Genomic DNA, 22,559 nt, shown 5'->3' on the forward strand with positions numbered 1-22,559 from the left:
ATGTGCATGGATTGATGCTTGAAAGCAGTTGAATGCATTCCTAAATACATGAATTGATGAAGGGTGAAAGTGCAGTGCGTGGGGGGACACTAACTGTTTTTTCAACACTTATTATTCATTTTAAAGTGCAACAGTGGCGGCAAGGTAGAAATTCAGCTAACAACAATACATTTCAAAAACATTTCCAAGATACATTCATATTAAATAATGGTGAGAAACGTGCAAGGGCCAATCAATATTCAGATTCCCACCATTGATCCCAAGCCTTGTGGTATTTCTGGGGACAGCGCCTTGATGTAGATAGGTTCCTTCGCTTTGGCATAGAAGTCCACTCTTTGTCCATTCTTCGGAGTGGGAGTCCTATCCAGTTGCAGTGAGGGACAATATCTTGCTTAACTACGGGTAGACCTATTGCTAAGAACAGTCTTGTGGCTCGACTACCACCTCATCAGAACCAAGAAAGTCTTTTTAGGGTCTGACATGACTGGTCTGTTTATAATGTGAGTTAATCTACTGTGCACGGAGGTACAGTATTGCTGTAATACTTGGCAACGCCATACCTTGTGGTAGATGGCACCCAAAGCCACTTTGCATTGCAGGCAATTGGGATTTGTACCTGGGGCCATTCTGTTCAGTTTATTCCATATTGCACTCAGTATAATTACTTGAATTGTATGAGCCTCAGATGCATCGAGACTGCAAGAGTTCTTGGGGCCATCTTTGCCTTGGCCACATAAGTATAGTCCAAGGTCTGATTCTGTGTCTATCTATTGCTGCACTGTAGGAGAGAATCTGGACTGTTATTGCCCAGTGTGCAGTAAAAGTAAGAGATGCTCTTGCTACACATTTGTGTGATCTTTGTTCTAGATACTGATCAGTTGCACTTGTGCAAGGCCTGAATGCCAGGTGTGTGTGCTTCAAGTGTGTAACTTACTTGTAAGTAGCAATGAAATTGTGTTTTTGTGTAGGCTGTGTTAGTCAGGGATGCAGAAGTGATAATGTCACACCTGTCTTGGTGCTGTCCAGTTTGGAGATTCCCTATAACGTTCCATTGGTGGAATAACAACAAATTCACAGTATGTTTAAGCCAGGTGGCACACCACAATGGAGTGTCAGCAGTCAGAACACTTTCTTGTCGTATTCATCCAAGTGCAGTACCCCAGCAAAGTATTGTCACTTTAGTAACAGAGAGAAGGTCCTGCCTCTATCCATTCCAGCTCAGAGCAAACACTTGGATCATTACGATCAGCGGACAGCCACTCATTACTAGGTGTAATTAGACCATCGCAATAATAAAGGTTTATGTCTGCTAACCAGAGTCCTAACTCATATGAAGTTAACACCCATTTCCTAAAGAATACTCTTGCCTGTTTTCCATCTCAGAGGAATGTTGAGCTGATGGATTGAAGGGGCTGTATTAGGCTAAGTGATGTATTGTATGAGAAATGTTGAAATGTGTAAACCAAGCGAGGAAGAAAGTTCAGCTTGAATGTTGCTCCACACCAGCCATGTTGAGTAGGATTGAGTGCCAGGATATCACGATTTGTTGAGTCTGGGTAAAAAGTGAGTCTACATTCAATTTCTTGGTTCTTTGTTCTATGAGGGCAATATGAATACCTAAGTACTTGAAGTGGCTGGTGACTGATTGCAGCTTACAGGTTGTTTCTAGTCCGGTGTGGTCAACTGTTATTGGCACCTATGTAGATTTGTTCAATTAACCTCAAGTCTGGTGGTGTCACCGTAAACGTCTAATGTCTGTGACAGGCTTAGATGGAGGTTTCAGGGTTTTGTATGTAAAGTAGAATGTCATCTGCATAAAGGGAAATGCAATAGTCATGAGAAGTAGAAGTATCATACTTAAATCTGCTCATGAGTGAGTCCCTTCAGATCTTTTCATCCATGTGCAATAGCATCCTCAGCCCCTGGGCTCTGAGGACTGCTACCAGAGGTTTAACAGTTTGGAGAAGCACAAAGGACCAGAGAATAACCCAAATAGAAGGGCCTTGAACCTAAATGCCTGACCTTGCCACAAGAATTGCAAATATTGTCTGTGTTGCAGACATATTTGCACTGGTTAGTAAGCATCTTTTACATCCAGCCAGATCTTCCAATCTCCCAGCAAAAGAAAATCCCTGAGCCATATGATTGTCTCCATCTTGAAATGCCAGAAAAGCACAAATTGGTTTAAATCTCTCAAGTTTATCACCGGCTGATATAACTCCTGGTTGGTAGGAGATACAATTTGATCGCTCCCTTCTGCAACAACTCTTGTACCTCTGTGGTAACTAGTTTTCACCCCATGGGAAAACTGTATTGGTGTAGGCCATCTGATTTGAACAGAGGTTTCATAATAAAAATCTATATGAAATTCCCTCACTGTTTGGCATAACAAAGGGCCACTTTCTGTTGAAGTCAACTGTTGAAAAAAGAAGAATTGTCTGCCCCAACCCTCACAAGAGGAGAAGACACATTGCTTATCTTTAGGTTCCTTGCGTAGCCTCTGCTGAATAGAAAAGATTGGCCCCTTCTTCTCTTTGTGAAGAACATTGGTCTGGAACATCCATACCGCTGGTGGTAGGAGGGGTAGGTAGAAGCCTAAACTGCTGGAGGATTGAATCCATTATCCACCAGCTATGAGAGATACCCATCCAAAGACTCATACAGGAAGGCAAAAACTTGAAAATAACTACTCCGTGCATGTTTACCCAGGTGTCCATAGGTAAGAGCAGTGGAAGTAATAGCAATGGCTGGTATAGGTGAACCTTTTAAGGTCAAGGTAAGGGCAGTATTGCATACTCACATTTTGTCAAGTGCTGCTACTCACATGCCAGGACAAATCACAACCAGTGTATAAGGTCTGTCTTCTACACTAAAATGCCACTTACATTCTCTTTACCATGCATTTTAATTTCTAACGTCAAATATGAGTTACCTAATTTTACGTCAGCCTTGTCTTATGAGAGGCATCCACTCGAAAAGTAGCCACATACATGAAGTGATCTACAAAAAGTGAATTCAGAAAAATGCAAGCCTATTTCACATAGAAGGGAAAGGTAGATTATCTATGAAGATATTTTTAAACCATTTAAATATGATGGCCAAAATAAGAGAACTTAAAAGCATAGTAATTGTGGTGGGGTAATCTTCTTTCTAGTCCACTGTCTACTTTCACAATATGGAACAAATTATGAAATGGAAGGTAACAACTAAGAATACAGAGGCAAGCAAGTTAACCTGAAGATAATTTGAAGAGTGGTCATAGCTGGCGAAAGAAATGATGGAGTCGAAAGTGCAGTGACCATACATCTGCATGATAGTAGGAGAGAGTTAAGAGGTGATGTGATGTTTATACTTCCCTCAAGGAGTGTGACATGGTGCATAGTAAGAAAGTGGATATGACTTATACATATAACGTTTTTGTCATTCTAATACTGAGAAATGCATTGCAACATGCTAAAAAATACTTTTATGGAATATCATTTTTGTCTCAAGACTTCTGTTTTGAAGGTTTATGTGTAGAACAGTCTAATGCCACGATTCTCAATTACAATATACTAGTTCATGATCTTGATGCGTTTATATTATTAATAGTTAGCTTGGTGTCTCCTCTCAACAATTGTTTGACTTATTGCTTCTTTGTGCTGATAGTTCAGCTAGATCTGGTGGTAAATATGTAGTCTTATCCAGGAATACTTTGAATATCCATTCTGTTTCAAACTCGACCAGGGCACCTGTTAAATAGTCTACACAAATGGTTACTGTCAATTTAACCAGCTTTGTTTATCATCATCTCTGCAAACCTACTCCAGATGCTGCTTCGAATGTATTTTGTCTTTCTTACACACACCCATCTCATTCCGTGGTTGTGTTTTGGCAACATAAATGTTTACTGAAACTTTCACTATTAAATTGTTGAATATCCTGATCATTTCATATTTGGTTTAATTTTGTGATAAACCATCATAATCTTATGGAAACCTCATATATCTCATAATATCCAAGGGTTGCTTAGTTATAACTCTGTTCCATTTGCTGTGTATTAGGCTGGTCTGACCCTGGTAGATATATTTTGTTTATCTTTCCCCCAATCTTTGTTTTTCTTGGAAAACAGTTCTGCAAAACTATTTCCACATTCCCATTGACTGAACACGTTTCTTCTGTGCACATTTCTCATGCAATCACTGAAGATCAAGCTGATGCTCCTCATTTGCTTCCCCGGAGAGTCCAAATGATCTAGCCAATAATTAATGTAGGAAATTGGATTATTAATCTAAGTAAAAGGAAGTCTTAATTTAAGGTGGTACCTGGGCCCAAGCCACCTCTTACTCACATTCGGCTCACTCCAAATACAGAAGTGAAGTTCCACAAGAGCTAGCAGGAAATCATTCTTTCTAGGGGATCTTCTGCATCCTACTAACATAGGAAGAAATTTCCACAAGAGTAAACATGTTTTACTAATAGAACCAGGACCCTTATCTCCCTTAAGGTCTGCAATCACTAGCATCACTAGCTCTGCAAACAGTTTTGGACACTGAGGTTCAATAGAGATATTGAAACTTTGCCTTCCATGGTCCATTAACAGACAGGCGGGAATTCTTGTTCACAGGACAGGCTTTCAAGCAAAACTCCGTTCTATAGTCCCTTGCATCATAAGTACCAAGATGATGGATTATTTTCTCCCTACCTCAGAGTCACTCAGTAACTGCCACCAGGTTTCAAAGTAAATCTGCTTTCCCTAGGGCCTGCCTGTCCCTTCTCCAATGAAATGGTCTGCACCAATAGACTGTTTCTCTGCTGTAAATTGAAATGAGAGGTGTTCTACAAGAGCCAACCAGGGGAGATGTTATCTGGAAGTCCCAGTGCCCAAGCTTCCATCCTGCTCTTGCTTATTGGATGGTCTTCTTTTAAAGAAGCATCATACTTTTAAAGATATTTGTATATCTGTAACACAGGGTTGAGGAGGCCTAGTTCAGCAGGTGAGTACGGATTTTGAGATGCCTTTTAGGGAGTGCTTTTTAGGTGGAGATTGACACCTGCTGTCAATGTGATAACACTATTGTTTCAAAAGTTATTGAAATAAAGAGTGAATAAAGATTACAAATGTGCAAATATGTTTTGGAGACTGCCTAAAGAAAACATGCACTACTAAAAGAGACTTTTTCGTTTTAATGTGCAAATGAGAAGCGTCCTACCTTCTCCACTTCACTCTGTACAGAACCTCAGACTCCCAGCTGAGCTTAGGCAGACTATATTTAATATTCCAAAATTGGCAAAAACATTATAAGTAATGGAATTGTAATCATGCTATTGACCTTTTCAGTCTAGATTACCTTTACACTTTGAATATGGTTTTGATTTATTTCATTAATTTACAGTACATTAAGACCCTGATCACAGGGTATCAGAGCACTTTACTGGCTTGGCAAAGAAATATCAGTAAAATGGCAAAATAATACAAAAAATGGAAGGCTGGGTAGCAAGAAAGATTTTAGTATATTTGTAATACAGGATTAAGGAGACTAATTTTAATAGGTGAGTACCGATTGCAAGAGATCTTTAGGAAAGTGCTTTTAAGGTCCCCTTTAAAAGAGGGGTTTGGCATGTCATGATACACTGTCCTTTCAAAAGTTACTGAATTCGAGAGTGAGTCCAGTTTTAAAAATTGCACATATGTTTTGGAACCTGACTGCAGAAAACATGCACTTTCCTTCTCGCCTTTACTCTGTACAGTACACAGGGCAAACCTAGATGATTTCTGCGAATGATCGGCATAGCAGTTTAGAATAAATATTATCGTCCTGTTAGTAAATTAAGTTATTGCAGAGGTCAGTAGCTCGTGCAATCAAAATATCCAACTAATAAAAACTTAATTTCTTCAAGACTGCATTTTCTTAGGCAAGTTAACAAATGGGTATATTTTGTCCTGTGATTCAATAATGTGCTGTGTCTAGGTACGAGTCTCTAACTGCTTACTCAGTTGAGAAAGCATGTTAGTTTGATAACTTTTGTCTTCCACAATTGGAGTTGTTCATGGCTACAAAACAGGACAACTAATACATCACGGCCAATACTGTCAATGGAATAAAAAATTGTTCTGACTTCGATCAATATTTCCTAGGCATTCGCAACTGATTTTACATTCTCAGTCATAAGGACTTTTCTTTTGTTCACTTCCTCTCTCATTAATTAAATCATTCTGCATGCAATTTGGACCTAACTACTGGATGCCTCGTGCGTTTTGTTTCTACCAGATGTCTTTTCAGTTGTTCAAAAACTGATCCATTTCTGCTTGATTTGAGGACTTCTTCCAGGGTAGTGGTCTGCCTGGAATAATCACACTACTTCAGACATATTAGCAAAGGGTCCACGAGCACAGTCTGGATTTGCACCCATTTTTTGCCAGACTTCAAAGGTAATGAGCTTTTCATCTGAGACCATTAAAGTCCAATTGTCACTGTTCTTGTCTGCCAGAGATATGGGTGACCCCTTCTGGTATCCATGATGTCGCCAATACATTTAGTGCCCAGGCAGATAGTGTCTTCCAGACCTAAGAGGAAAACCTCAAAAGGGAAAAAAACTCTGGAGAAGATGCCTAGGACATAGACAAATACTAGTGTGTGATAAGTACTTAGAAGGCCACGAGGGTCTGCCCTGTCCTCAGCATTCCTCAAACTAAAAACCGCAAGAACTGAATTTGTGAAGTTCTGTGGTAGCAGACTTTAATCTGCCAACCAAGCATGGCTCACTGTGATGACTTCCCACCCACACTTACATAATGTGCCAAATCATCCTCTATGCTTTACTTGACAACACACCACTTCCACACTACACACTCTGCACTGGGTGTCAGTACCAACACTATAGAAAGCCAGATGTATTTTCTTAAATCTTATCACCACTGGCTACTCTCTTATCCTTCATGATTCCTTACTGAGCACTGGGCCATCCTAGTCGGTCGCGTTTTACCGAAAAAGGCCATTCATTCATCTACCAAGGATCTACCTACCTCAGTAACAAATTCACATACTGGTGGGCATGTGTTCCATTTGGATTAAATCCCAACCAGACCTGGAACCTCTGTGTGTAGGAAAGAGAAGACATACACACAAGCATTCTCTGACAATGCTCCCAAGCTAAAGAACTTCCTCCTCTTCGTCTTCAAAATCGCTGCTCTGATCAACTTCTTGAAAGAATTTAAAACAACTTTTTTTCACTCACCATCCTTGGGACCTCCCGCCACCTGAGGAATGCTGAATAACCTCCCCAGGGACTGACCAAGAAGGAATGCCAGATCACGCATATAAAGACGATAGGCAGCGTGTTCTACCCTGCCCCCCCCCCCCCCCCCTGGGAAACTCGCCCCTATTCCTCTGTTCTCGAGGAAACAAAATCTGAACTGTCCCCTGAAGCCACATCCAGTTTCAGCTCTGTTAATGTAGAGGTTTTACTCGTGTGTCTGTTTGTCTAGCCGTACTCGTGATCTGTGTACAGTGCCCTGCTGCCCGAATAGGCCTGTGCAGGAGGAAAACCCAAATATAAAACATTGAACACAAGGATATGGAACGAGATCTATATTGGTGAAATACATGTGCTGATGGAAATGCTTATCTGTGAAGAAGGTCAATGAATGAGGGTGGGTGATGATGTAAGGCGTTGTCGATGCAAATTTCAAAAGCTTAACGTGGTTGCACAATAAATAAAATTGACAATGCACTCTTGTAATGATTGAAAAAATAAGCAATGCTAATTATAATTAAGGTTTTGAATGTCTCAATCATTATATAGCTTAAACTGTTAAGGGATGCGATGGAAGAAGCAAATGAGTAAATAATCTTTTACAATTTGAAGGTTTGTGACAGTCAAAAGGACATGCTATTTTGAAGCCATAGGCTTTGTGAACAAAGAGGAACATGATGGTTATGAATGAATGCAATCTGTGATTTTCAATAGCAGCTGTTCAGTAAAGCTGGAAAAAGTGTGCAATCTTTGAAGCCAGGGTGAATGAGTTATTGTGACAGCAATTACAACATTGGTAAAAACAAGGACTACATTGTGACAGATCTACATTCCTCACGCTCTTGAAATCGAAATATTTTTAAAATTGTGTCCTTCAGCTGATATGTGTTCCTAGACTGAAAGTCTATAGCCTATCCTTTTCACCGGCTTCCCCTTGAGCACCTATTGATAGCTATGTAAACTGGAGGGCTCTGCTCACTGCACATACCTTTTTGGGAGAAAAAATATGAATCAAAAAGTACTTATAAACTAGGGATTTATATTGGTACAATTTTCACAAGGTAAAGATCGGTCAGTAAGCTGGCAGAATGCATACCTCTTGCAGGCCTGGGCTATCCTCTTTCTAATGTCATGCTGCAGGGAATTGACAGACCAAGCAGAGTGTTCAGCATACTGGATGTAAAAGCTCTTCTTAGCCTGCATGCAAGGCAGGCCTGTAGGCAGGCGAAGATGCTTTGAGGGGCGTAGCCCCAAGGAACACTTACGTCATAAAAGGCGCCTCGCAGTAGTACAGGAGTCTGGTTTCCCTACAATATCTTTTCTAAAAAATATTCCATAATATAGTGAGATTTTTAGGGGCGCAACATAACTTGCAGTACTTTTTAAAGTGGTAGTGTTAGTCTACCTGTAAAACTATTTGTGATAAGTAGTTGATAATGGTGCCCTTTAAAGCCCAATGTGCCAGTGACCCTGGATGTGTTTTTAAGGAAATGTGTGTGAAAAGGTGTTTTGACAGCAGGCACTTAGGCTAGCACGATTGGTGAAAACGAAGTTCTCTGTCAAAGCACCTTTAGGGAAGTGTGCAGCAAATGCTGTATTCCTAGGCACATTTTACTAATAACCATTGATAATAACTGAATCAGCTTTAACAGTTTCAGACACCTATATTGGCACGTAGTTATTAGTGCACAGACATGATGCTTGCAAAGGCATGCACTTATTGTCAACGCTGCACTCCTGCTCTGCACTTGCGCTGTACCTGACTCCTGAGGGGGAAATCACGACAGAACAGTCAGCAGGACAGGTTGGCAAGGTAAGCATAGGGTGTTAGGGGGTCCTAGGCACAGCTCAGGGACTGTGTGTGGTGATGGGCCCACTTCCATGAGTTAAAGTAACAAGAATTAAGCAGGCAGCCACCTAGCTATTTACCTAGAACATTTGACCCAGTGCCCAAGTTGTGCAGGTGACTGATACAGACGCTGATTTATTTTTTGGACCTAGATTTATTCTTCATCATCATTTGATTCAGACCAAGAGGGTGAATGGCAGAAAAGGGAGAAAGGGAGCAAAAAGAAGGAAGAAAGGTTTAGATAGCAATGACAAAGGGGGAGCAGAGATGAAAAGGAACCTGCAAGAATAATAAAAGAACCAGCAATTATAGAGAGATGGACAAAGAGGTGTGAGGTGGAATCAAAATATATACTGCTCTCTTTCTATGTTTGTGGCTGTTGCGTGGGGTTGTGGCTATTCATGTCTGAGTGGCCAATGTGCATGGAGGCTGATGGGCTACCTTATTATCTCAAGACTAAAGATGACAAAGTATTGCTGATGAACAAAGTCATATCCTCTTAGTTATGAGGGCTGTCAAAGAGCATTGTTGTTGAGATGTGACTGTTGTCTTGCCTGTTCCTATGTCGTGGTCTGAGTGTCAGTGGTCTCCTGGTCTGTCTCCCTGTCCTAGCCTTTGAGTTCTTGCTATAGTGTCCCTGTGTTGTCTTGTCTAAGTGTCAAACTTGTGTAAGTTTCAGTGGCGGCTCTTCCACTAGGGTGGAGGAGCATCGCCCCCGTGCCCCCCCCTACCAGCAGCAACCGCTGCAATTCCTTTCCCAAGGAAAGGATAAGGATAGTAAGCTGTGTTTATTATCCTTTCCTTGCGAAAGGGGCAGGTCATTGGGGTCATGAGTAGTAAGGGGAGTGCACAGTGTGTTCCCCTCAGAGCGCATGTGTGTTTGGCTGGCCGGCCAAACACGCATGCACAATAGGCTGTCTTAAGCCCAGCACCTGTGTTGCTGGGCTGGCGAGAGCCTGCACAGGCTCCCAGTTTGCCTGGGAGCACCCTGGCTGGGTGCTCCCAGCCAATCCTGACGCTGCTCTGAGCAGCCTCAGGATTGGCGCAGGGCAGGCTGGGAGCCTGTGCCTGCGGTGATGACGAGGGAGAGGATCGTCATGGCTCGACGGAAGAGGTAAGCGTTTCTATTTTTTAAATTAATTTTATTAATCCAACCTCGCCCCCTGTGTCCCCCTCCCATGTGCCGCCCTGCCCCTGTTACACCCGCGAGCCGCGACTGGTAAGTTTGAGTGTCTGTGTTAATGATTCGGTATTCCTGTAACCCCAAGTCTCAAAGTAAGTGTTAGCCACAATGTCTCTCTATCAGTATTCACATATTAGTACCCAAATGCTAACATCTCCCAGTGCCAATATCTCTATGTCAATGTCTGTGCCGGTGACAGCGATGGGCTTGTGTTCGAGTGTGAGTGCTGATATCCCTCTGTTCCTGGGCCAATATATCCATCAGTGCTCTAGCATCACAGTTCCTTTCTAAGTATACTTGAGTCAGTGTCTCGTCAATCAGTGCTCAATAGAAAGTGTTGGAGCCCAGTCAGTTTCTCTTTGTCACTGTTGGTGCTCTAGTGCTAGTGGCTCATATCAGGGCCTCCATGCTGGTGTCCACATGTCATGTCACTTCCTAATGTTGTTATCGGAGTTCATGTATCATAGCATCCTTGTGTCTCTGTCCTAATGCTGGTGCCCTTATGTCAGGGTCTCTGCAGTGTGGGCCCTCCTATTTTAGTGCACTAACCTTAGCGTCAAATTTTTTGCTGGTATTCAGTTGTAAACTACTTATGCCACCTTAAATCCATTTCAAAGTACTAAAAGGAATGAAGAAACCTGAGGGCTGAAGGTAAGGATAGATGAGCGCTCTGGTAATCTAAAAAGGGGCCAGGAGTGATGAGTGTTTCGGAATGATAACTTCAAATCCCACTTCAAAAAAGGGATAGTTGGCAAGTAGGGCATTTATTTCAGTAAAGCATGCATCAGAGTGACTCATGCAGCATGATTATTTCTCAAATTACGCTAATTTGGTAGATGATCATGTTGGAGCACTTGCAGTAATGATTCCACACCTACAGTAATGGTTTGGAGTTTGTTTCACAATGCAGCGCAAGCCATTCATTTTAGCTTCCATGCTGAACCATTCAGAGGTGAAGGAAGTGTAAATCAGGAATTTGTACAGCGCAGCTACTCACCTGTGAGGGTCTCAAGGTGCTGGGGGAGGTGTGTGGGGTGCTGAGGATCAGTCAAAGAGCCAGGCCATGAGGTCCTTACTGAACTGTGACAGGGTGGGAGATTGCCTGAGGTGGACGGGGTGGGTGTTCCAGGTCTTGGCAGCGATGTAGGAGAAGGATCTTCCTCTGGCTGTGGTTTTCCGGATGTGAGGGACGTTGGCGAGGGCCTGGTCGGCAGAGCAGAGTTGTCTGTCAGGAGTGTAGAAGGTGAGTCTGTGGTTGAGGTAGGCTGGTCCGGCGTTGTGTAGGGCCTTGTAGGTGTGGGTCAGGAGCTTGAAGGTGATTCTCTTGTCAATAGGCATCCAGTGTAGGTCTCTTAGAAGGGCGGAGGTGTGGCTGTGTCGTGGGGCATTCTTGATGAGACGGGTGGAGGCATTCTGGATGCGTTGAAGTCTTTTCCGGGTCTTGGCCATGGTTCCAGCGTAGAGTGCATTGCCGTAGTCGAGGCGGCTACTGACCAGAGCCTGGGTGACTGTCCTTCTGGCTTCGGTGGGGATCCACTTGTAGATTTTTTGAAGCATGCTCAGGGTGTGGAAGCAACCCGATGAGACTGCGCTCACCTGGTGGGCATGAACTAAGCTTTTCTTTAGAAAGCAATCTCTTAACCTGTCAGCCTTGCATTCTGCCCATTGTATTTAGGGGGGCAACCCTTGATATGAGGGGCTTTACTGTCAGACCCATCCCTCTCACCACAGTGGCTATGGCCCTGATTCTAGGTCCAGGGATGTGCATCAGACTGAGCCAGTGGGTGAGTTTCATTATGTGTGTCTGGTTAGAAAGTGGGGGGGCAGGTGCTCAGAGCATGCTTTTGCCTTCTGTTTGAGACAATATTTATGGCACGGCAGGTAATAGTGATTAACACTATGATCAAAGGGCACTAAAGCTCCATTCTTCCTTTATTCTTTAAAAATAATAATTGGAAAATTGAGCACAAACAGGGGTGTTTGACATGCTACTTAAGTGCTCGTCTTGCTAAAATGTATGTAGATATTGGTCTTTTGTCACTATTGCATTTTCAATATCTGGCTGCTACTTGATTTGCAAGGCATTGTACCCCAACACAATAGGAACAAACCTATATAATTATAGTTTCTAAAAAGTATGTAAAGGGGAACAGCAAGTTACATTCCTAACAGATGAACTCACAGAAACAATCTGGGGTCTGGACAAAGAACATTTAACAGTTGCAAAAACACAAGGCTAAATGAGTGTGCCTAACACCAAGTTTCCAAATCAAGTATGGCTTCTCAGCAGGCTTTTGGAGGTGTTTTTGATTTTTGGATGCCCTAATGAAAACTTATGTACTTAATGTATTTAACATTTGAATTAAGTATCTGCATTATGATTTAAGATACCTTTAGTAATTATTAATGTAAATACATGTTTTAAAGGCAAACCAATATATGTATAGTGTTAAAATCTGACTAACTGAATTTGCTTTCTGGATTTTAGGAAAAAAATCAGTTTCCTGTGTGTGAAGCTGACGTCATTGACATTGGTGGCATGGAGCAGATATTGAAGGCAAGGCAGAAGTTCATGCTATAATTCATCATTCAGCATGCCAGAGAGACCAAAGCGTGTTAAACTTCCCAGATGGATACTTGAAATTTTCTGGAATGGAACCCTATTCTTCTGAAAAGGAGGTTGGGTCCTATGCTACTGCAGCTATCCAGTGCTTCCAAGAGTCTACAGAATGCGCCAGTGCAACAGGACAGGCTTCAAGTAGTCCTGATGTTGTAAAACATGAGGTTCATACCTTCTCATTGGATCATGATCCTGTAATCAAAAGCTCTGCATCACCGGTAAAGGATTCAAAGCTGGCATTTTTGCTTGGACTGGTGCCAGGAGCAGCCACTGCAGATGGTCACCCAGGAGTAATGCTTCTACCTGAAGATTTGCTGTGCTCTCTGGGGTGCAGACCAGATGCTAATCAATTTTTCTGTTCAAGGCATATGGAATGCCAACCCATGCTTTCATCTAATGAGGGATTGCTGGACACCGAAGGAAGACATCCTGATTTCCGGGTCATAAAGCACAAGCCAAGTGCTATCACATTCCCTGATTTCCCACACTCGTCTCAGAGCAGTAGCTCAGACATCCCTGTCTGTGAAGTTTCAGGTACAGAGACTTCTTCTTCTGATGAAGAAGATGACGATGATGATGATGTGTTCACAGATCTGCCTCAGTATGACACATATTTCAATTGCATACATAAAAAAGGCAGTCCTCGATGGAAAAAGTACAAGGAGGAGGATGCTGCATTGCCGGATACATGTCATTCAGAAATCTGCCGGGAGTCCTCCGAGGAGGAGGTGAATGTGGCTTGCATGGAGAAGAAGAAAATGGTGGTAAGGAAAATCATTGCTACCCTGTCCGAACAACACAAAAGGCAGACAGAACTGTACTGTTAAGTGTAAAATAATTAACTGGCAGGACACATACAAGTATAGAAGTGTAGGGTATGCTATGTGCTTTGTTTGTGTTGGGGGCTAATGTACTTGGTGGAAGATATGAATGCATGCGGAACCTTTGAAAATATTTAATTCTTAAACTTAATTCTGAAATTTGTCAAGTAACATGACGTTTCCTCTATTAAATTCTAAAAAGTAAAAAAAAAAAAAAGACATTCAACCACCTGTCCGTCAACGGTCACAATACCTGTGACACCATAAATTTATATGTTCAATTAATGTCTGATGTTTTTTGAAGAATCACGTGCCTTTGAGTGTCCATTTTAGCGCTGTAAATGTTTTATTCAATATTTTGCTGTATATATGCAGTATGCCATGATTACAGCAAACATAATACTAAATTATAATTAAAGATCTAGCTGTAGGCTAAAGTTTGTTTTCATAAGATTGTAAAAAGGTCTTCAGAGCAGGGGTGTAACCCAGGCCATTACAGCCCCTGCGGCACAGGGTGGAGAGGGTAAACTTTCAGGGGGCCTCCAAACCTTGAGGGAGTCCCTATTCAGCCCAAAGCCAATAAATATATGAGATATTGGAGACTCAGAGGGGCCCTCTTCACATTTTGCAGGGGTCCATCATTTTGTGTTATGCAACTGCTTTAAAGGCTTTGATAAGTTAGTAGGTCATGCTAAGTCATGTATTTTAAGTACCTTAGTTCTTCTGGCCTGTACCACTTGATCGCTGTTATGGGTTCATCTGAAAAGCCTGTGGACTCTTGGAGAAGTGTAGTGATTTAGGGCCAGATGTACGAAAGGATTTTACCCATTCTGTGTCTATGGGAAAAAGCTTTCGTACATATGGCCCTTAGTGTTATGGTGCACCACAAGGAACCTGTTTAGATATTTTGAACTTAAATTTTACTGAGTTTTCCTTTGGAATTATTACTCTTGATGCTGTGATCTGTAGTAGGTAGCTCTTCTGACATTATTTTTTGGGTAATTCAGTGTATATGGCATTGCCATAAGATGGTTTAAGTAGCATTTTATTTTATTCTAAATCTATGTATTTACTTAAGTATTTTCAAGGCACCTTATGGCCATGTTTCAGTGATAGGCATTTTTGATGCTGAATTTAGTGTTTTCTTTAATTATAGTACATGAATGAGTAGTGGACCCTTTTGGTGAATGTATTACCCAGAGACAAACACATTGACTAAAGGCTGAATCAAATATATAATATATGTTTCAGGACATTTTTTGTTGGTGCTGGGTTCTTAGAGCACTGAAAAAGGTCAAATCAAAGATTTATTTTTGGTGTGATATTTCAATTTTAGGTCGTTGCAGAGAGAGTCAGTTCTCCTGCATCTGTTTTTGATTGTGAATCCAGTGGTCTGAATTGTAGAATGCACTAAGGGAGCTCCCTGAATTACCCCAGTGATTGAAAGTGGATCTTGATGTCACATATTTGGAACTTTAGAATGTGAAATTTGATGTCCGCTGAAGGACACATTCACTTGTGGGCTTGAAGTGATTTAGTATGGAGCCTCTTTGCATGTGGTTGCTACTAGAATTTAGTTATTCCCTTTGATATTTAAACTCAGGAGGAAGAGAAACCTCTTTCAGGACCATTCCCATGATTTCCATATTTTTAAATGTATAGCTCGCTGTGCTATAGATTCAGATTACAAGAGATACTGTTCATGACATTGTTATTTGTTGATTAAATAATTACAAAAGAGAGGACTAGCCTGTCTAGAAATGAACTCCTAAGATCTAAGAGGCCAGTTATTAGGTCTCAATATACATTAAAATGGTGAGGGTTCTGCACCAAGGTAAATTATTACGTCACTGGCATATCAGGGATATGTTAGTAGGATATCAGTTATTTGTCAGACTGATACAGCAAATGTAATAAAGGCTCTTGCCAATTTGCTGCCACCTTTGCATATTCTAGATCCTAGATTTCACAACTATTGCTCGAAGTCCACAGCTACCCACTTTGCAAACAAGGGTCAAATTTGAGTGGAAAAATTAGATGTTTCCATGTTGTGTTTTGGGCTATTTCCTGTCTCTGGCACTAGGACTACTCACACAAGTGAGATACCATTCTCATCAAGATACTTGGGGGAATGCTGGGTAGAAGGAAGCTTGTGGCTCCCCACATATTCCAAAACTTTCCATCACAAACATGTGAGAAAAATGTGTGGTTTCAGTCAAAGTTTGCGATTTGCTAGGCATTGTGGGAAAGAAAATTCTGTGGAATCTACATGAAGCACACTACCCCGGACTACCCAGATGTCTAGTTTTGTAGTTTTCAGAACTGTCTGGGTCTGGTAGTCTTTACCAGGTGGCGGTCTACCCAAACCCAACGAGTGCAACCCTTCATCATTGCAATTAGGACAATTTTGGGAGCTAACCACACTCTCCTGGCCCATATGTGAAAACAGCACCCACAGAAATCAAATGTTCTCTCATTTGCCACTGGGATGGGATTTCATAGTGCACAGGGGAGCAGAAAGACAGTTAAGGCTTTAAAGGTGAGGGTGGGCCAGCAGTTAGGATGGGCCAGAACACCACACTAGTTGTATTAAAAAATATATATCCCTACCATACAGTGGCTTTCTGGCCTCCAGGGGCAAACTAGGGCAAACCTATTCTCTGTCCAAGGGAGAGGGCAAAAAGACTGGTTTGTTTCTTTTTTGGGGGGTAGAGGGGTGTGGCCGATGCAGAAATGCAACACCTGCACCATTGGTGTCAGGGTATCAGGTGAACGGTCTAACCCCTGAAAGGCGTGTTTGGGGCAATCTCGCAAATTGGTAAAAAACTCCTACCTGCCCCCAGGGGGTGCAGAAAGACACTATTGCCCCTTCTGGGGCAGGGGCATGGCTTGATGCTAGTGTAGGCCACACCCTCCTTTTGTTTGTTTTGCCTATGTTTTGAAATGCTTGGTGTTAAGTGGACATTTGGTTCCCTCACGGGGCAGATTCGTTGTGACTACCCTACCCACCCCCGAGGCCGCAAAAAGTCGTTTGGACTGTGAGGTGAGGGAGAGCATGGGCCCATGCCTAGTAGGGCCACCTCCCCCTTTTCTACAAAAACACTGCATAAATATAGTTTCTTGTGCCTAGCGGATTTTCTGACTGAGGAGAAAATTGGGGTAATTGCCCCAAACTGCCCCTGAGAGGACAGAAAGACTATCTGCGACCTTTTGGGGTGGGGGCATAGCCATGCCCTGGGTGGACAGCCCCCATCCCTATATTTTTGTTCCCTGGTGTCTAATAGGCTTTGTGCACCCCCCATTCCCACCCAGTGGGGATAGATTGGGGGTATGAATGAATGAAAGGAAGAATGAATGAGTGAATGAATAGAGAGATTTCTAGAGCATGTGGCCACTCCGAGATCCTGGCGCTAAGCAGAATTTAAGAGAGCAGAAAAGCACTAGAGTGTGGAAAGCTAGGTCTTGAGTTGTTTTCTGAAAATACTTTTGCCTTTAATCTCACGCAATTCGGCAGGAAGCCCATTCCAGGTATGAGGACCCAGGAGGGAAAATGACCTACCTCCTGTTTTCATCAGCCTTAACCTAGGAACTTTATTCACATGGACTGGTTGTGGGGACAGATCAGGGATATTTAACTCCTCTACCCCTGAGTGAGGAGGCCCCAGCCCTAAATTTAAAAAAACAAATAAACATTCCCTGGTGTCTAGTGGGCTTTCTGTCTCCCCGGAGGGGCAGATTGGGGGCAATTGCCCGCATCTGCCCTCCGGGGAAGACAAAAAGACTGGCACTATATTTTTTTAGGAGTGGGGGAATGGCAATGCCCTTAGTGGGTAGCCCTCACCCCTATATTTATTTTTAGAGTGAAGCCTGAGAATGCATTTGCTAGCACATGCATCTAGCTTCAGAGAATGTTGTGTACAGAAAAGGGCTTGGAGCCCACCTGTCCCTTACTATTTGTTGGCTGGCATGGCACTCTTCTGTACAGCCTCGTAATTCATCACTGCATCATTTCTGTTCTGTGTGGCACAGGAACATAGCACTGATTGATTCAACTCAATCATTGTCCATCCTCTGTTCCCGACGTGATTGAGGTACTATTTTTTCTTTTTAACTTCTGGAGCCCTGCAGACAAAAAGCCTGTGACTAAAAAGAACATGCCCAACAGGATAAACCAAATTGCATAGTTTTATTTTTTAACCATAACTTGCTTTTATTTTTCCAAGTCTTCTTTTCCCACTTTGCCCTCATGTTTAATTTAGTTTTTGCTTGTGGGCGCTGTTCTAAAAAGATGATGATTATCTTGTTCTAAATATTGCAAAGTGACATTGTTTCTTTGTTTATATGTTATTTCTGAGATAATGCCTTAACACATAGTTGTGCAGTACACCCCAATCCGGCCCACTACAATCCAACCCAATACACCCCATCTCACCCCACACCAATCCATCCCATTCCAATCCAAACCACTTACCCCAATCCACTCCAAACCCACCCCAATCCACTCCAAACCCACCCCACTCCAATCCTCCCAACCCACCCCAATCTAATCTGACCCACTTCAATTCGCCCCGCTCCAATCCAAAACAATATGCCCCACTCCAGAACTATCTGCCCCACTCCAATCCAAAGTAATATGCCCACTCCTATCCAAAACAATATGCCACACTCCATTTCAAAACAATATGCCCCACTCCCATCTAACCCACTCCAATCTTCCCCTCTCAAATCCAAAACAATCTGCACCACTCCAACCTGCCCCAGTCAAAACAGTCTGCCCCGTTGAAATGTGCTGCACTCCTATCCAAAACAATCTGCCCCACCTTAATCCAAAACAATCTGCCCCACTCCACTCCAAAACTCTCTGTCCCACTTGAATTCGCTCCACTCCAATCTGCCCCACTCCAATCTAAAACACTCCAGTCTGCCCCCCTTCAATCCAAAATAATGTGTCCCACTCCAACCTGCCCCATTCCAATCTCCTCACTCCAATCCTAATTAATACGCCCCACTCCATCCCAATAGAACCCAATCCACTCAACTTCAATCCACCCGAATAGAATCTGCCCCATTCCGATCTGTTCCACTCCAATCGAAAACGATCTGCCCCACTCCAATCCAAAACAATTTGCCCCACTCCAATCTGCATCATGCCAATTTGCCCCACTCACAAAACAATATGCCCTACTTCAGTCCAAAACAATGTGCCCCACTCCAATTCAAAACAATCTGTTTCACTTCAATCCAAAACATTCTGCCCCACTTCCATCCAAAACAACCTGCCCCACTCCAATCTCCCCCACTCCAATCCAAAACAATCTGCCCTACTCCAACCTGCCCCACTCCAACTTGCTCCTCTCCAACCTGCTCCACTCCACCTTACCCCATTCCAATCCCAAACAACCCACTCCAAACCAAAATAATTTGCCCCAATCCAATACGCCTCACTCCAATCCACCTCACTCCAATCCAGTCTACCCCACTCATCCCAATTCACGCAACTTCAATTCACCATACTACAATCCAGTCTACCCCACACCAATCCAATCCACCCAACACCAATCCAATCCAACCCAGTGCAATTTACCCACCTCAATCCAATCCATCCCACCCCAATCCACTCTAGTCCAATACACCACACTTTAGTCCAATCCACCCTACTCCATTCCAATCCACCCACTCCTATCCAACCTACGTCAACACACCCCACTTCAATCCAACCCCTACTCTAATCCACCCCACTCCACAAGCCCACTGCTACCCAATCCACCTCATTCCAATCCAATCCCCCAAATCACCCCAAGCATCACACTTCAATACAATCTACTTTAATCCACCCACTCCAGTCCAATCCAGTCTAAATGAATCCACCCTATTCAATCCAATCCACGCCACTAAGAGGGTTTAAAACTTTCAGTTTTCCTTTTTTATGCACAGTTACTTTATCAATCTGCAAATATTACTTAGTTTTGTAAACAGTCCTGGACTCCCGGAGTCAGTGTTGTAGACCCTCAGGGGACCGTAGACCACTGGTTAAGAGTCTGTTGCAGGTAGTATTTTTTGTTACAGGGAATCTAACAGATTACTTTAGTAGTTGATGGTTTGGTGTTGGTTACCTACTTTGACATACCCCAGGGTGTCCACAACTTGCACTATGAAATCCTTGTTAGGGCTTCTTAGGAGGGATTGTGTATTTTCATAATCTGTATTTTTAAACACTTGTAATTTTATGACTTTATGCCTGATGGTCGCCTAGTGGGTGCAGTAGGCCTTGTTTAGGGTGACTAGCCAACAATAAAGTCTATAGGCCTGATTGGTTTAATGTGAAACGTTATGTCACATGCCTTAAGTCTAATCTATTCATTATGAACCATTACAGCAAAGGCCCTGACACATATTATGAAAATCATTCGTTAAACTCAATAGCCTTTTAAATATTCATTTGGCCTATTATGCAATAGACCTTTAAATACACATCATGCCTGTTGGTGGCTATTTTATTTCATGAAATCTCACATAATACTGTAGTTAGCCCATTAAATACACATCATGCCTGTTGGTGGCCATTTTATTTCATGAAATCTCACATAATACTGTAGTTAGCAAGTATTTTGCTGATGGTTACCCTGGGGTAGAAGATTTGTCCTGTGATCATCCCAGGGTCAGGCGGATGTAATTTTCTGCGGAAAAGGAAAGCTGGCAGAAAAATATTAAACCCTCATTATTCAGAGGTAGTTGCTGCGTTGCAAAATCTATGGATGAAGTATGCAACACAGCATGAGCACGCGATGATGGGCAGAGAAGTGCGTTTATGTAGGATAAAAAAAGCAGTTCTCGTTCTTCCACTGGCTGGACAGCTAAAGTGATGCTTGCTGAATGAAATATAGCGAATAGCCCCGTAAGGAGAATCAAAATGATGTCACAATGTATTAATGATGTCAGTGGAGGTGTGAAATTCAACTGAATTGTATTAACTGTTCAATTAGTTAAAATCATTGCACTAAATACACTAAAAGCACAAACTCCTCCCCCACCTTCCACCCCTGCAGATAAAAAAGATAAGGTACAAACAGATCCACAGATAAACTAATCAGCCTTGATTCCACATTTCATTATTTGCAAGCTCTCTTTGATCTGTTAACATGAAAAAAAACTAGTTTCCTCCTTATAAAGTACCATCCTTGCAATTGAATGATAACCTTTTGGGATTACCCTGGATAGGTACCTGGTAAACCCCAGGGTAATCATTATTGTACTCACTATAGTCTCTGCCATGACTATCCCAAAACAGAGCTTCTGTGGATATAGCAGTTGTGCATCAAAAATGAGTACAGTTAACTAGCTAAAGGGCAGCGTTCCAGGGATATTGCACGTACCCCTTCATTTCGCCAGACTTCCTATAGCATCCTAAGGGATTTAGTGCGATAAGCCATCATGATCGAGTACTATGCCCGAGGGGGTCATTACACTGATGGAGGTGTGAAAGTTCATGGCTAAGGAAGGTGGACTTCTGTACCTAGAAACGGAAGCCAAATGTTATTCATTGCTACTTTCACGTGGCTAGTAAAATGTGTTGTAAAATAGATACAATCGTGTTGTCGTCGGGTTGTGTAGCTTTAGTTGCAGTTAGAAATAGAAATAGTGCCTACACACAATTGCTCTTTAAAGTGCCTTTAAACATTACCAGTTTCCTCATTTGGGCCCGAGTCTGTTTGATACGTGATTGGTATTAATTATGCATTGCTAAAAAAATTCAAAACATTAGTTTCTGAAACAAATTCTAAGCTACACACCCGTTTGGTGTTTTCAATAACAAGCCATTGCTAAAAGTGTCATTGGCAACTTGCAAGTGTGGAAAAGTGTTGAAAATTAGAACATCAACTGCGTACACTCGTGAAGATTTGCTCAGTGTCGAAGACCCATCTTCTCACAACTTGTAGGCATAGGAGAGGAGGAGAGATGCCACGGTTCTGACTCCATGTTGGCAGATGTTTATATGTCCAGCTAATAACAACTCCAGAAACAAACTATTGTGAAATTCATTCATTCAGCACCCTTAGGTTTCCCCGGTACATACACGAGTACCTCGTCCAATCCAGATCACCCTCCTAGCATTCCCGGACCTGCTGTCCCATTCATCTCAGAATGAAAATCAGGACTAAAAGTCCGAAAATATAAAATAAAAAATCCTGACCGAACAAGCCACCCAAGTATGAACCCGGGAAACCCAAGACCTCTTATTCGACAGCCTCATGAAAGCACCCCGGCTCCAAATTCAAATGTGCTCAAATTATGTTTAGCAATAGGAAGAAGATTAATCACATAGCTCAGTGGGCTGTATCATTCCTGGGGAGATCTCTGTTCCCCTATAAGGCAGTGTTGACAATCTCCACAAGTACCTTTCCATCCTTTTGAGTAACGTCAAATGAGTACCGCTTCAGGATTGTCGGATAACTGCAAGACGGCAGGAAGCAGCCCACGAAGCCTACAACTCCCGGAATGCACCGGTTTGTTGTACAGCACCTCAATGCTAGTAATGCTGTGCTGGGTCATTATGAAATGCCCCTGTGCTGTGCGCTGTGTAAATGATCTGGGCGATGGTACCATGAGGTAATGATATAAGATGAAGAAATGCAGAGAAAACTGCAGTGAAAGACGTAGTGTACTCGTCCGAGCTGTGCAATGCACATCAGAAAAAAACATCTGTTGAAAGAAGACAGCCACTGACAAAGTCTTCTCCCAGAGATCCAGAGCCTTGGAAAACTAGGTGTGCATTGGAGTGATGAATGAAGAGTGAGAGGGGAGAGGGAAAGCAGGTCCACTTCAACCGAAAGCCAGGCACCATTCCACATA

The 22,559-nt window shown here is 42.5% G+C and overlaps 1 protein-coding gene across 1 annotated transcript in view; it reads left to right on the forward strand.

The window, feature by feature from the left end:
- Positions 1–22,559, forward strand: part of STARD13 (StAR related lipid transfer domain containing 13) — a 769,773-nt gene that overhangs the window by 12,877 nt on the left and 734,337 nt on the right. Inside the window, exon 2 of the mRNA XM_069205550.1 lies at positions 12,757–13,652. Coding sequence (XP_069061651.1) covers positions 12,921–13,652 — 732 coding nt within the window. The 5' untranslated portion in view covers positions 12,757–12,920. The remainder of the gene's footprint in view (positions 1–12,756; positions 13,653–22,559) is intronic.

This window comes from Pleurodeles waltl, chromosome 8 (assembly GCF_031143425.1).
Source record: "Pleurodeles waltl isolate 20211129_DDA chromosome 8, aPleWal1.hap1.20221129, whole genome shotgun sequence".
Classification (NCBI taxonomy): domain Eukaryota; kingdom Metazoa; phylum Chordata; class Amphibia; order Caudata; family Salamandridae; genus Pleurodeles; species Pleurodeles waltl.